The 16,877-nt window shown below is 40.2% G+C and overlaps 1 protein-coding gene across 4 annotated transcripts in view; it reads left to right on the top strand.

Moving 5' to 3' along the window:
- Positions 1-4,657: 4,657 nt before the first annotated feature.
- LOC116971164 (hedgehog interacting protein) overlaps positions 4,658-16,877 on the top strand; it is a 138,794-nt gene continuing 126,574 nt past the window's right edge. For 3 of the 4 annotated variants that reach the window (XM_033018138.1, XM_033018131.1, XM_033018124.1), the window contains exons 1-2: positions 4,658-5,333; positions 16,642-16,837. In XM_033018138.1, coding sequence (XP_032874029.1) covers positions 5,067-5,333; positions 16,642-16,837 — 463 coding nt within the window. In that variant the 5' untranslated portion in view covers positions 4,658-5,066. The remainder of the gene's footprint in view (positions 5,334-16,641; positions 16,838-16,877) is intronic. The other variant, XM_033018116.1, reaches the window with a different exon arrangement.

Genomic DNA, 16,877 nt, shown 5'->3' with positions numbered 1-16,877 from the left:
AGAAGATGTTTCCACTAGTGGGAAAGTCTAGGACTAGAGGTCATAGCCTCAGACTTAAAGGATGGGCTTTTAGGAAGGAGATGAGGAAGAATTTATTTTGTTAGAGCGTGGTGAATCTGTGGAATTCTTTGCCACTGAAGGCTGTGGAGGCAGTCAGTGTTTATATTTAAGGCAGCGATGGATACATTCTTGATTAGTACAGGTGTTAGAGGTTATGGGGAGAAGGCTGGAGAATGAGGTTGGGAAGGAAAGATAGATTAGCTATGATTGAATGGCATAGACATGATGGGCCGAATGCCCTAATTCTGCTCCTATCACATGATCTTATGACTATGTTTTAGAAACTCAGCAAGGATCTGAGCTCTTCTTTTTTTAGCTGGATTGTGACCTTGTCTTGTTGTTGATCTAGAATAGTGATGAGGTTGGACAAGTCAGTTGGTATGACATTTATATCAAAGATAGAGTCAAGGTTGAGGAGTTTTTCCAAAACATTCCTCTGCTCTTGATATGCTCTCCTCTGTGCCCTCTTTTCATTCACTATCTGTTCTTCAGCTCACTGATTTTTGTTGGCTATCAGCCTGCAGAAAAGTTTATTTCCCCTAGTTACAGTGCAGCTACCAATGCAAGAATACTTGGATTTCCAGTTAAATGTATTCTGGATCTCCTATCTCTATCATTAAACGTGTTTTAGTAATTTTTTGCAAAGAATGGTATCTTCATATATGCAAATTATCATGGACCAGGGTAGTCCACATACTCGGGACATTCTGTGGCCCCTGTTGGTGTGGGTTGTCAGATTGCCTGTCAAGTAGAGAACAGCGGACAAGATCCTTGTGGCCTTCAATAATGCTTTTGATGTCCTAATGCATCTGCTGCTCTTTATGTCTTGAGGCCAGTTTGATGGAGATAACAACAAATTACGCAGTGGTCAACTTAAAATTGATACATGTATGTGCGTAACTCTTTCTTGATGGTTTCACTGATGATTATTTTTGTGCCTTTGCAACTGAATGTTCTTCCTTGCAACTTTTATTTACAAATAGCCAGGTTACAACAAGGGTCTTAGTAACATGCTAGATTTTTTCTGTACAAGGGTAAAGTCAAATGAAGAAACCCATTATTATTATTATTCACACCACTGATAATTTATCAGCAAAATACCAATGCAGACATTTCCACCAGGTTATTACTGCTACAATTTCCAGTCTAGTGATCTAGTTGGAAATATTACCATTGCTGTTTGTTTTTTATGGGGATGGGGTTATGATAATTGCCTTAAATACAGTTCCGGCAAATGCACTAATGGAGTGGCATGGATGGACCTAGAAATGTTGACATGATATTAGTAATATTTTGAAAGTTGTTGAAAAAGCAGCATTTAATCTTGTTAGCATAGAGCACGTCACATTATGCAGTATTTCTCAGACTTTATCTTATACTCGCCACTCATAAATGTTTACGCTGTATTCTGCCGGAGGTCCAGGCTTATAACAACATAGCAAGAATTCCAGGGCCTTGGTGGACAGTGAGTCCAGCTGTGAATTGTGACCTCATGAATGAGATGTAAGCACTGAAAAAGCAATAGAGGAAAGACAAAAAAAGAGTAGAAAAGGTAAAAACAAAACAAGATAGAAAATAGATTAAAAAAATAATGTAAGTAGAAAAATATTCAGTTTTCACAATCTTTAACAAGGTGACTACATGAGGAAACAATATTGAAAAGATTACCTTGTTCCCTCTGGAACTGTTTGTCCCTAGGTGTGGGGAGGAAAGTGAGAGCACAATTGTGCGAAATGGAGGTGAGAGCCATCACAACTGCATGGGGGAAAACACGTTTCCTGACGAAAGAGAATATCAGCAACAGATAGCTTGACACATAATCTTTGGTGATTAATAAGAATACTTGGACACCAGGAAAAAATTTAGGCAAACTCCAGACCTGTGGGTCACACCTGTTGTCACTCCCATCCCTGCCATAGCAGGCAGAAAAGTCCATGCACCACATCCTGGTTGACTGAGGTCTGGTGTGTGGCACCATTACCACAGGCTGACGACCCCAAACGCATGGGGATCAGAGGGGAGGCAGTCTCCTGCATGTTGCCAACAAGAAATTGACATGAATGAAAAGTATATTTAAGTGTCTGTGTTTAATAGTTCTTGTAACAGATGAAAGGCATCAACATATTTAGGCTCATCTACAAACTGCAATTACAGAAATTACCAAATGAATTGTTTTCTGATTAAATTGAGACAATGAATCCATACACATTCAAGATTTGAGAGTTTATTGTCATGTGTCCCTGATAGGACAATAAAATTCTTGCTTTGCTTCAGCACAACAGAACATAGCAGGCATGCCTACAGAACAGATCATTGTGTCCATAGGCCATTATATAAATATATACACACATGATTAAATAAACTGATAAAGTGCAAATAACAGATAATGGGCTATTAATGTTCAGAGTTTTGTCCGAGCCAAGTTTAATAGCCTGATGGCTGTGGGGAAGTAGCTATTCCTGAACCTGGTCTACCTCCATCTACCTACAAACCGACTGACTCCATCTTGACTAAACCTCTTCCCGCACAGTCTCTTGTAAGGATGTCCTTTAATCTCAGTTGCTTCAGCTCTGCAAGGAAGCTTTTAACTCGTACATCTAAGATGTCCTCTTTTTCCACGGAATGGGCCGCAGTTCTGCTCTTGCCCCCCCCCCCCACCCAAGGGTAGAGTTCCTTGGATCCTTACCTTTCATCCCCACCAGTTTCCAGATTAAGTCAACAATTGTCCTATGTACCGGCAACGGAACAATTCTTACTTATTGCAGCATGACAGGCCCATAAGTACAATAGTGCACAGGTAAATATATAATCAATATATAATCAATGAGACAATAAACTGATAACCATATTCATAGGTAATCACAGCAGTGGTGCAAAGCTTTCAAAAGGGAACTGCAGATGCTGGAATATCGAAGGTACACAAAATTGCTGGGGAAACTCAGCGGGTGCAGCAGCATCTATGGAGCGAAGGAAATAGGCGACGTTTCGGGCCGAAACCCTTCTTCATACAAAGCTGAAGTCCATAGTGCAACCAAAGATATTGTGACATAGTCCATAGAAAATCACCATTGTTGAGGTTAGTGTTGTGTCGTGTTCAAGAGCCTGATGGTTGCTGGTAAGAAGCTGTTCTTGAACTAGGTGATCACGGTTTTCAGCTCATGTACCTTCTTCTCGATGGTAGTAGTGAAATGAGAGCATGGCCAGGGTGCTCTGGATCTTTGATGATATTAGCTGCCTTTTTGATGCAGCACATCCTATCTCTCCCTTCGATGGTGGGGAGGACATTACCTCCGATGGACCAGGCAGTGTCTACCACTGACACAACCAGTCACTATGTTTCCTTCTGTATACTGTAAAATTTTGTCAGTGTATTCATCGACATAACAAATCATCCAGCACATTATTCCCCAACATTTCGACCAGCCTCAACATTATTCCACCATCAGTCACATCTTCCCCTCCCAACCCCTTTCTGCCGAGACCCCTTGTGTGACCCTTTGGTCCGTTCATCCCTCCCATCCACATCTCCTCCGCAAGAGAGGAGAGGGAGCTATGGTTTAGTATCTCATCTGAAAGATGGTCAGGGTTGTTGTGCACCAAATACAAAGAAGCAAGTGCCCAGGAAATTCTAACTTATGAGAAGAAGTCTGGACCCTGAACGATACAGAAATGTGACAGTGGACAGTTCCTGGGGGAGGGTGTCACACTCAGCAGTGAGAGGAGGTAAGAGTGATGTTGCTGAGGCAGGTTTACCTGCTGGTTTGGACCTAATATGTAACTCAAATTACCTCGCGTTCATCATTTGCCCAATACGAAGTTACGCTGCCCCAGTATCCGGATCGCATACATCAGTTTACAGGTCAGTTCAATGCTGAGCTGTAAATCGTGTCTCACGGCTCCACCTCAATAGGAGACCGCTCTCTACGCCTAATTTATGCAGTCGTATGAACAAGGATTAAATATTGATGTTAACATTCACCTGGAATCATTTCACACGATTCAAACTGGCAGCTAGTTAAACTCAACTCGAAAGTGGCGAAAAAGTTAAACATATATAGGTAGGGGCACACACACAACACAAACGACCAAAAAAAAGAATCACAAGCATACATTAGATTCACAGCGCAACCCTTCTCAGAGTAAAAACCCGGAGCAAATCTCCACAACACCTTAAAAGTTGAGGAGCAAAAAACGAATTCCTAGCGTCCCACAACAATAATAAAACAAAAGATCTTGGATTGTTTGTGCTTTAACCAAGTTGAGGGGGCGGGGATCCTCGGTAACAATTTGTTGTGTGTGTGTGTGTGTGTTTGAGTGTTTGTTCCACTTGCTGCAAATTTGCAATTCTCTGGTCTGCTCCGCGACTCTGCAACAGGGACGGAGCAGCGGCGAGCGTCAAGCAGTGGGTGCCGATAGGATGGGCGGGAGTGAGGTGGGTGGGTGCGGGCTCCCCAGCAGTGGGTGCAGAGGGCGGGCGCGGTCACGGGCGCCCACCCACACGCTCGGCGCGCCCCCGACGCCGCGACTTCGGATGGGCGCGTGCATGTGGTCGCGGGAAAAAAAAAAAAATAGGGAGGAGAGGGGTGGGTGGGTGGGATGTGTGGAGTTTGTTTGGTGGCTGAAACGCGCACATAACACATCATGTGGAGAGTGCAAGAAGCAGAGAGCGTGCCACCTACCTGCTAACTAACATCCATCCGGAGACAACATTGCACCGGGCTCTGGCCGAATGCGCGCTACTTACTGCTGCTGCTGCTGCTGCTGCCGCCGCACACACCCCACAACTCGCTGCACGGGTAGCTAGCTGCAAACACCGCATCTCCGTTTCTCCTGTGCACAGGAACATCAAATTGCAGGAGAAAAAAAAATTCTTTTTTTTAATATAGCACTTTTTTTTTTTGCAAAAGAGAACATGTGCTTTCGGAAGTTGTGATTTTTCGTTTTTTTTAAAAAGTAGAAGACTTTAAACTTTCTATTTATATATATATATATTGCAATATTGGAGAATGAAAATGAACGCGTTGGTATATTTGAAGTTTGCCCTGGTGCTGGCAGTGGCCGCTAACTTTCTTGACAGCGAGGCGAAGTTTCTTGAAAGGAGTCAGGAATCTCCGGTGAGGAGGTGCCTGGATGGGAGTACGCCGCGCCGCTTGAGGAGGAGAGAGAGGAGGCTTCTCGCCCTGGACCCTAGTGCCTATATATGTCACAGGCTGTACGGCCGCCTGTCCTGCTGCCCCAGCTTCGGGCATTTCCATGAGTTCGTTGATTCCAAGGTAAATGTTGTCGCTCAGGCCGGGATAAAATGCATCATGCCATGCTGCAAATGATGGGTTCAACAGGTTGAGCAGCAGCAGCAGCAGCAGCAAGCCCAGTTATAGTTATCAGAGACCTTATAGTAAGGACTGCGTGTAACAGGGTTATGCTATTGTTAGCAGGGGGGGTCGTATCAATACGTTTACTTTCCTTGGGCAAGGGTAAGGGGCTCCAATCATATTGGTGTTGACGGACAAAAAAAGTTAGAAAATGGAAGTTTAGCAAACATCCAGGTGTTTTTAAAATCTTCACATATGCAGCGCTGCAGTTGTCAAGGATGACGAGGGACGCTACAAAACTCGTGTTTCGGCGTTGTTGGCCTCAGCATAATAAGAAATAGCCCGACTGAATCGAATTTTTATGCTAGGTTCACGGTGGATTTCACTCCATTCTCATGTAAACAGCTTCTGCGAATCAACATATGCGTCTGGGTGGTATCTTCCACTTTGTTTTGTAACAAAAAGCCATATTGCATCATTTAATTTGCTCAAGTCATGCAAATAGAAAAAAATCAATAGGACAAAAAGGGGTCGACTTATCCTCCTCCCCACTAAACTGCTGCCCACACACAGAGTCCTGTTGCTTATGGCAAAAGAATAACAACAACACCATTGTGTTTGTTAGTTGGTTCGCTAATGGGTGAAACTGGAGAACATCATTCTCCTTCAGTCCGAGCTCTGTCCAAATGTCCGTCCCTTTTGAGTGAGCATTTGTCCTACTCTTTCTGTTCCCAGATCAGTAGGAACGCCTCACTTCAAATTTTCAGCTGCAGTTTTCCTTCCTTTCTACCAAATGTGGCAATATTCAAGTGAGGATCAAATATCTTAGGTTTTTGCATAGAAGTGATATATGTTAACAGTCTGTCAGAGTAATTGAGTTGTTAGTATTAGCTTATTTTGCCAGATATATTTCATTTATATATAAACAAGACAGCTATTTTAGAATTTCTCGCAACCAACCAAATGATTGTATCATTTATAAACGTATCATTTATATTGGTGTCTTGTGATATACATCTCTGAAATTCTTAATCTCAATATCTTTCAAGTGTTTTGGATGGTTTGTCAGTTTGCCTGAACACATGGCTATTTAAGGAAGAGCTTACCAGATAATTTATCCCTCCTGATTAGCAACTTTGAATGATTTCAGAGCCAAGTGAATATTTGCCCAAATGAATGTTATCAAATGTGTCCCCTGTACTCTAAACTGTTTGGTCTTGAAGTTCAGGAATAATATTTGTTAAGCAAAAGTGAGGAAGCAACAAATTCATCTGCACTTTTAAGACATCAAGTTATCAAGTTGGCTAATTGGAGCAATTTTGTGGTGAAAGGCTGCACATGTTTTACACTAATCAATGGCAACAGTAATCATTCCTAAGCATGTTATGACAATACTTGAACGTTCTAAGAATAATGAAACTCAATGGTTTTATATACAGAATAACAAGTAGGAGAAAATGGGAATTGGGGGGGGGGATTTAAGCTTTGTGATCACTTATTTAGCAACTGGATAAAGAGTCTAGAGTGATCTACTGAACAGAAAGGATGTTTTAAAGGATCAGACGGAGATATAATAGTTACTTTTTTTTCAAGATTGAGATCTGCTGCTTTCACTGTGCTGAGGATGTGGACAAGTGACAAAAATGTTTCATAGATTGTGCTTTGCGATTTTATTATTTTATACAGTCCTATAAAGTGTTGTGGATACTCCAGAAGTAATGTGCCCGTATTTGTAATCTGAAAAAAATGGTAATTTAGGTAAAATAAATGCAAGACAATAACATTAATGAGTTGGCAAGTACATTTATTCGTAAGTACAATTATCATTCAATAGTGAGCCACTTGATGGGTAGGATAGATAGTCTTGTGGTTAGATACAAAATTATGGAGTAACTCAGCGGAACAGGCAGCAACTCTGGATAGAAGGAATGGCTGACGTTTTGGGTCGAGACCCTTCTTGTGGTTGCAAGGTTTCCGTGACCACATTGAAACAGTTGAGCAGTTCCCATACTTGAATGATGATATTCCAGGTGGGTGGAGTGAGTGGTAAGGCAGAGGAGGTGGCAGTAGTGGGGATATACGGAAGAGCCCCAGAACATTTCAGTTTTCTTCCACAGCTGCTGTAGTTCAACGTGGTGCTCCATCTAATGGTGAATTCTAGCACTGACAATTCTGAGCTGAGATACGGGATTTGCTTGCATGAAAAACTTAAGACACCTTGGCTGGAATGTCAATGTTTTGTGTAGGAGATAATCTTGGGAAAATTACCACATATTGGAACATTGTCCTGCCATGTCGCCGATTTCATGTCCAATGTTCATTAACTAGGCACTTCTGGCAAACATGGGATACCCAAGGTGAAACCTCAGTCCGCAGCTCTGATGCTTATATTCTAACCAGATTTCTGCAAGAGAGCCTCCCTCCTGTCATTAATTCCTGCAACAGAAGGCCAAACCTTTGAAATCTTTCAGTTTCACTTCACATATGGAAAAACACCATCTAATGCTGCCTGGTTAGAGGGTATTAGCTACAAGGAGAGGTTGAACAAACTTGGATTGTTTTCTCGGGAATGCCAGAGGTTCAGGAGATAACTGATGGAAGTATCTAAAATCATGAGAGGCATAGATAGAGTAGACAGGCTGAACCTATTTCCCAGGATAGAAACATGAAATACTGGAGAGCATAACTTTAAGGAGAGAGAGCAATGTTTAAAAGAGATGTGCGGGCCAAGTATTTTACACAGAGAGTGGTGAGTGATGGGAATACGCTGCCAGGTTCGGTGGTGGAGGCAGATACGATAATGGCATTTAAGTGGCTTTTAGTTATTTGCATGGATATGCAACGAATGGAGGGATGTAGGTCAGATGAAACCAGATGAATTTAGTTTGCCTTGGCATCATGTTCGGCACAGACATTGTGAGCCAAAGGGCTTGTTTCTGTGCTGTACTGTTTTATGTTTGATGTTGAACGCAAACATACAAATGAGGAGCATAAGAACACTCAGCTCTTCAAGCTTGTTTCATCATTTAATATATAATGGCTGATATGATTACACCCTCAACTTTTGTATTCCTACCTACTGCCACTCACCTTTCACTTCTCTATTTATAAATAATCAATTTAACTCTCCTTAAATACTTTTAAAAAACACTTCCACTACATTTTGAGGAAAAGTGTTTCAAAGGATCACAACATTCTGAAAAAAAAAGCTTCTCCACTATTAAACAATGATCCTGGCCTCTGGATTCTCCTACAATGAGAAATATTCCCTCCACATCTACCATGTAAAGACCCCTCAAGGCCTAATATGTTACAATTAAGTCTTCTCTATTTTACACTTTGGCAGACAAGCCTTGCCTGTGCACTCTTTCCTGATAAGATACTGTAAATCATCCAGTCCAGGTATTAGACTAGTAAACTTTCTTTGAAGTCCTTTCAGATCATTCATGTCTGAATGGAAGTAAAGACCAAGGAGGGCACCTTTGGCCTGTCAGTCCATACCAGTCATCAAGAAAGTGTTGAACTCCTTCATTAAATAAGTTGTTGTGGGGCACCTAGAGAATCATAATATGATTTGGCAGCGGTTATGAGAGGAAAATCATGCATGTCAAAGTAATGGGATATTTTTAAGGATAATGCCAGTGGGATAGTTAAAGGGGGAGCCTTTGGATACAATTTTCATGTGGGTTGCAGACAAATGGTACTGCATAACAGACTTTTAAAATCCATTCATAGAGTGACGGTGAACCAACATGTACTGCCCATTCCTGGTTACAGAGTGTTGCAGATGCAGTCCAGAACATCACACAAACCAGCCTTCTCCCATTGACACTATTGAGAAAACAGCCAACATAATCACGGACCACTCGAGTCCCGGTCATTTGCTCTTCTCCCCTCTCCTGTCAGGCAGAAGATACAAAAGCTTGAAACCAGGTACCATCAGATTCAAGGACAGCTTTTCTCCGCTGTTATTGGACTCTTGGTTCTTCTTGTTCTTAGTTCTTGGTTTCTTGGTCCTCCAAAATATTCCAAATGGAATTTAAACTGGAGGTGGTGAAGGGAGGGCTTAAGCCAGAAAGGGTTATTGGGAAGAAAGAGCTACTTTAAATTTAGTTGCATCTGGTTGGGTAACTATAGTAGGGTGAAGATTATTCCATGCTTTAATTGTGCGGGGGAAGAACGAATTGCTGTACACATCTGTCTTTGTAGCTGGGATCACAAATTGGATCGAATGCCCTCGTCTGCTCCTAATTGGTTTGGGTTTGGTGTAGGTCTTGTAGTCGAGCTGACCATTTAACATTTTGTAAAAACAGGTCAAACGGTGAGCTTCACGTCTGTCTTGGAGAGGGTTCCACCCCAGAGAATTCAGAAGTTTGGTGACACTCACTTCTCTCTCATAGGTGTTAGTAACAAATCAAGCTGCCTGTCTTTGGACACGTTCGATGGAAGAAATTTTTTTATTTGAATGGAGCTTCCATAAACTAAGGATACATTCCCAACCTCCCATTCTACCTTGCTGCAGCCCTTGAACTTTTTGGAGCTGTAACACTGTATTCCGTTTGCACTACCTTTACTTGTGCATAGTTTGATTGTAATCATGTACGGTATGATGTACCTGGATGGATACTAAACAATGTTTTTCACTGGTACACAAAAATGCTGGAGAGACTCAGCGGGTGCAGCAGCATCTATGGACCGAAGGAAATAGGCAACGTTTCGGGCCGAAACCCTTCTTCAGACTTTTCTCTGTTTTTCACTGTATCTCAGTACACAAGACAATGATAAATGTCTAGCAATAGTTAGGTATAAGTGGTGAGCTGCCTTTCCAAAGCATTGAAATAGTATGAAAAAAGGTTTTCCATGTTGCTGTTGGATTGGGTTCCAATGTGTTAGAGCTACAGGGAAGAAACAGTGTTATATTTCTGAGTCAGCCTTGTATGTAACTTAGAGGCGAGTGTACAGATGGTGATGTTCCTAATTCACCACTTGGTGATTGAAGCCATGGGTTTGACAGATACCATCTCTGTAACCGCGTTGAATTTTTAGATGTTACGCACAACATCTACAATAAACCAGAGATGGAGAATGTGAGCATTTAAGGTGATAATGGGAATAAGCAGCTCAGTGTGCTGTTGTTTGCGCTGGATGTTGTTAAGTTTTGTGAAAGCTGTTGGAACACAGTTATTCAGGCAAATGGAGAATATCCCATCATATTCTTGATTTCATGGCAGATCGTGGAGAGAACTTGAGAGACTTTTCTCAGGAAAATGTTTAAACCCTTTATTAATGTGGCTATTATGGAACAACGGCATTATTAAATGTTGCTGATGTTGGGGTTAAATATATTAGGTGGATAGAGGAGGGACTGTTTGACAGAAAACAGAGAGGTTTAATGGGCCATTTTCAGATGGGACGACTATAACTGGTAAGGTGCCTCAGGATTCAGTGCTGTGGCCTTAGCTCTTTATAGTCTATTTTAAATAAAGAGACTACGTTTGCCAATAATAAATACAGTGATCACTAAGAAAGTAATTTGTTAGGAGGGCACAAAGAGCCTACAGCAGTAAAGGACAAACTTAAAAGTGAGAGTTGAAGTGTGGCAGGTAGCTTATAATGTGGGAAAATCAAACTTTTCACTTGTTCCGAATAATAGAATATTATGTAAATAGTGTGGTTATTTGATGTGGTATCCAGCGAGATCAGAGAATCGTGGAAGAAACACAGAACATTTACATGCTGTAACAAAAAATAATTAGAAAGTCAAATGGAATGTTGGCCTTCAATATGAGGAGGAAGGAATACAAAAGTTGGGAAGTCTTGCTACAAATGAAAAGGATTTGGTGAGAGTACTCTGGAATATAATGTAACATTTTGGTCTCTGCTGTGCTTGCCTTAGAGTTGTTACCAAGAGAGTTTGATAGATTGATTCCGGGATAAGTGGTTTGTCTTAAGAAGAGAGATTGGCTTAAACTATCTAGAATTTAGAAGAATGAAAGGAAATCTCATGAAAATATTTATGATTCTGAATGGGCTTGATGGGATAAGTGCTGGGAGGATGTTTCCCTTAGTGGGAATAATTTAATAAAGGGTTGCCGATTTACAAAAGAGATGTGTAGGAATTTACTCCTTCAGAGTACAGTGAATGTTTGGAATTTTCTACTCCAGAAGGAAATTGATGCCCAATAACAAGATGTATTCATTGCTGTGATAAATCATTCTTTAGATTAAGAAAGGGAATCAAGGTTTATGGGTACTGATGAGATAAGTCATAGCTTATTGAACACCAGAAGATACTAAAGCGGGTGTCTGACCTAAGCCCACTCTGCTTATACTCTTGTGTTCTCTATCTCACCCCTAAAAAATGTTTCCAGAACTAGTCTCATTTGCTTCACTGTTACCGTAATGAAGACCTTCCTATCATGATTCATATTGCTGTCTCCAGGAATCAGATTTTTTTCCCCATCAACAACGGTTTGAATTAGCCTTCCATTTGAAATTGGCCTCGGGCATGGTTTCCAAAGTGATAACATCAAATCATATCCAGTAATCTCAGTTCTATCCCTTTGGTTATCTCGACCACCCATATACCAGCTACGTAACACGTTTGTTTATAAATTACAACCCACCCTGTTCTGTGCTGACACAGTAGACTTGAATATACTGCAGAAAACACAAAGAATTAAACTTCGCTCCATAGATGCTGCCTCACCCACTGAGTTTCTCCAGCATTTTTGTCTACCTTCGATTTTCCAGCATCTCCAGTTCCTTCTTAAACAAAGAATTAAACAATCATTGCTTAGCTATACCATAAAACAGACCGTAATATGCAAATTGAGCTTTAGAGATTGTTGAATATCCTCAGTGATAAAACGTTGTGCAACCTTATAAACTTTACTCTAGGTTTAAGTTCAAAAAGAGCATTAGGTTAATAGAGCTAATACTTTGCATTGTACAGTCCTATATATTTAAAATATCGGAAATTAACTACAATTTTTATTAGGTAGGTTAACTTTTGGGACATGCTAGCATTTATAAGTTGCAGTATGTTGTATGCTTGAAACTAAAATTGCATAAAATAAGTGCATTGGATTGTTTCGTACTGTCCTCCTAACTAAATAACTGTATTTTGCATAATCTGCCCACATTAGAAAGATAGCAACAAGTTTATCAGATAATAGCATGTGATTTGGAAGTGTTTTGGAAGTTGGAGATTTGAATGAGTTCCGCATGTCATCTTTTGTACCATGGAATCACTTTGGTTTTGACATTACAAAATTGGTGCAGTCATTACAAAACCTGTATTTGGGGCTGCATTTATACCAACAACTCTTTGACAATGCGTACCTGCTTCATGGTTAGTCTGCAGTGTTCTCACATTTGAATGCATGCCTAGAAATTTAACTTAGATGCTCATTTATAATGATAGTGTCCCAGGAAAACACAAAATAATTTTTGTACCTTCTGATCATTTTTGTCATTTATTTTAGAAGATATTTTCTGTCGCTACGAAAGTCTACTTGAAATGATCAGTCCTCTGTTGACGCAGCAATGAAGATCTGTCCTGTATGGTTTCACCACTACTTAAGAAGTGTTTTTCATTTCTATTAATTTACTTTCTGTGCTAAAACTCCCACTCCTAAAAACAGATATTTGCATTCAGTGTAATTTACGCGTCATTTATGCGGCATCATTTACGCGTCACGACGCACGTGATGCGCGCATGGTGTGCATTACGCGAGCATGGTGCGCATTATGCAAGCATGGTGCGTGGTGACGTAGGCAGAGACGCGCGCGACGCCCCAGGATTTTGGGATGTTCAAAATCTTCGCGCGCCATCTGTGTAACGCACAAATGACACCCAAGTGGGACGGGCCCTATAGTTCTAAAATGAGGTTACCAGAAAGCATGTAAATTGCTACAATGCCATAGCTTGTTTCTGGCAATATTACCGCTGTTTTCAAATGGAAGAACTTGTATAGATGAAAATGATCCCCTCATACAATTTTTTTTTTAAATCACATAAATTCAGCCGTTTTTGTGGGCAATATTTTATCAATTGCATAATTGATTTCCAATCACTTGCATGCAGCTTTGACGCTGGTAATTGGAACCCACTTGTACACTTACTTTACTAATTCTCAACCAAACCTACTATGTTTAAACTCCAAGAAAATGTGCCTTATATGATTGTGCATTGGCTGCTGAAATAAAAAGGGAATACATTTTATATTTTTGAGAGGAAAAGGGAATAAAATCTCTCCATATGACCAAAATATGCGTGAAGTTTTATTATTGTGCTGTCCAATCAGTCCGTACAATCAGATCGGAAAACCTTGTATACCCTTTCCAATAGGAGTCATGAAAAAATGCAGCCCAATTTATTTAAGGGCAAGTTCTAATGATTTTTGGCCAGTGGTCGACATCGTCGGGAGCTCGCAGGTCCCAGGTTGTTGACCTTTTTTTCCGGAGCTCCCGCAACAACATCTTCGTCCGCTGGACTGGAGGGCGGCAGCTTCGACCGCCCCCCGGGCAGTGGAGTTTGAACTGGCCCGTTCGCGGAGCTTGGATTCAGCCGCGGGACTGACTTACTTACCATCACCCAGCGGGGTCACAACATGGAAGCCTGGATCGCCTCAGCGCAGAGGGAGAACAAGGAGGGAAGAGACAAAAACTTTTAGACTTTTGCCGTCCATCACAGTGAGGAGGTGTCTGGTGAACTCACTGTGGTGGATGTTAAATTTGTATTTATTGTGTGTTTTTGTTATTTTATTGTATGTATGACTGCAAGGCACAACATTTCGTTCAGACCGGAAGGTCTGAATGACAATAAAGGATACTTTACTTACTTTTTCCTGATGGTGAATTGCCTGAGAAGAAATTGTGGAGACAGAACTGAAGTGTTGAATCTCAGTCTAAATTACTTATGAACATAATTTCCCCAAAAGAGAATGGGATCCATAGATTTATCTATAAATCTGCGAACAGCTCCAGAAGAGATCAAGTTATGATGAAAAATTAATTATGTTTTAAATATTCGGCTTCATAATGCCACACCATGCATCAGAAACAAAATCTCTTGCTTATTGTAGTCAAGGTGGCCTAACCACAGTCTGTCCCCGGGTAACAAATGTTACACTTTTACTAAAGTCCATAAGTCAATTTTTCAAGTGTGTTTTAAGTTGGAAAATACACAAAAGTCACTCAATGAGGTAACCATACCTCAACAGTAATGAATGGCACCTAAAGTACATAGACTAAAAGAAGGTAAGACACAAAATGCTGGAGAAACTCAGCGGGTGAGGCAGCATCTATGGAGAGAAGGAGTAGGCGACGTTTCCGGTCGAGACCCTTCTTCAGACTAAAAGAAAGTACAATTACGAAAGATGGAGAGAGAGGAAACTAGTTCTGCTGTTTTCAAGTTAATAATATTATGGGAGCTCACTCTTATGTAGAGATGTCTAAGTTGTGGATGGCCTGTATATCATTAGCATTTTCTAAATTGAGATCGTTCTGGGGCCACAAGTGCAAGTAAGTAGCACTAATTATGTATTTACATGATATAAGTTTCAGTGATCAACACGATTTTCCAGGTTCTGATTTTAAATTCTTCGGATAATGAGGATGAAAATATTAAACTTGGCTTTATGCAAATCTACTGAAGATTTGCGGCATCCTTTGTCCTAATTCGTGATCTTTATGTAATTTCTTGCACAGTTAGCTTAACTACGCATACATCAGAAGCAAAAGGGCCAATCACTCCATCTTGTATTGCTCTGTGTGTGCTCCCATTGTTTCCAGTGGGAGAGAACATCGAGGGTGTGTTATAATGATGGCTCTATCTATCTCTTCATGGGTATATATACCCTGCAGACCTCACACAGTGCAAAACGTGAAGGTCTCACTGTGTAAAAACAGCACAAAATAAATATATAGAGAAAATACTGGATCTAATTTCAGATAATTTATATTATACCGCTGTGATAACTATTTTATATGTGACCAAAACACATTCCTGAAATAGTTTAAAAAAAAGTGATTGCAATGATTAGAATCTCTTGCAGTGTGTTTGTGTCCATAAAAATACCTTAATAGTGAAATTGGTGTCTGTGATGGCCAACAGAGAAGCATGCTAGCTGACAGCTGGTGAGCAGAATTTGAATATTTTTCTTTTATTCTAAGGCATACAAATAATGTTGCCCTTCAGCATGAAGTAAAGGCTTCTCTAATTCATAAATTCAGCTTTAGGAGGTTATGAAACAAGGAGTTTTTTGAAGAACCACCATTTAATTTTAGAAACAATTTAATTAAGGATAACGTCCAGGATATTTGGCTGGAGTTTAATTGCAATGATAAATGAAATACAGGAACTTCGATCCAGAGAAATCTGAAATACACCAGGTTTGGACAGTGACTGTTCTTTTGTGAAAGGTATATACAAAACGTTTATTACAAAAATATATGTATGCAAGATTGAAATCACTTTTCATTAAAAACTGAACATATGTGGTACATGCATTAAATAAGTTAGCAGATTTAGTACTCATTTAATTGAATTATGCTCACAATAAATTAGTAATATAGAGATTAGAATAAAGGAGTAGATATTATATATTATTTCCAGAGATGGAAAGTTAGGATCTCAAAACACCCGGGGAAATGGTATTGTAGTTTTAGCCATTTCTGCATTTTCTAAACAAAAACATATAACCTGCCAACAGTACATTAATTTTTTTCACTTCATTGAATGTTACATGAGTAAATTTGTAATTGCTTGGGACTGAATGATGCAGTTTATGGGCATTACTATTACTATTAAATATTATAATTTTACTTTGGAACATTGGAGTCCAAGAGGACATCAGCAGATCTCCCACTGAGAAATCCTACAGTGGGGTGGTTTGGGTCGGAACGTAACATAATGCAAAACATACATATTGTTGTGGCTTGACTAAAATTTCTTTAATGTGCTGCAAAATTTGGAATTTTCTAACTTTGCACGCTCAAGTTTTTCTTTTAAAACTTCTATTCATTTCTCGTTTCAGTGTATAGAAACATGAGAAACAATACATCAATTTTAGAACTTTGTATTCACTATTGATGATGCACTAGATTATAAGGGGAAAACCAAGTAAATCAATGTATCTCTATTCCTAAAGGCAAGTAGGTACAGTAAAGATCTTACATACAACAGATGTTCTCCACACATCTGAATGTTATCTTCTCGATTCAGTTTGCTTTTGCTTACTTCTTTCTGCTGTTTGATTTTCAGATATTTTCTGTTACAAACAACACAGAATGTGCAAGGCTGCTGGAGGAAATCAAGTGCGCCCAATGTTCACCACATGCACAGTATTTATTTCACTTACCTGACCGGCAAGGAGCAGCAGACAATGAGCTGGCTTTTCCCATGTTGTGCGGAGATTATTGCAAACAGCTCTACTTTGCGTGCAGAAGCCAAATCGCAGGTAATAAAGGCAACAGGACGTATGAATGAGCTCCCAAATC

Source organism: Amblyraja radiata, chromosome 1 (assembly GCF_010909765.2).
Source record: "Amblyraja radiata isolate CabotCenter1 chromosome 1, sAmbRad1.1.pri, whole genome shotgun sequence".
NCBI classification, from domain to species: Eukaryota; Metazoa; Chordata; class Chondrichthyes; order Rajiformes; family Rajidae; genus Amblyraja; species Amblyraja radiata.
The sequence above is the reverse complement of the archived record's forward strand: the minus strand, read 5'-3'. Positions and strand labels throughout refer to the sequence as shown.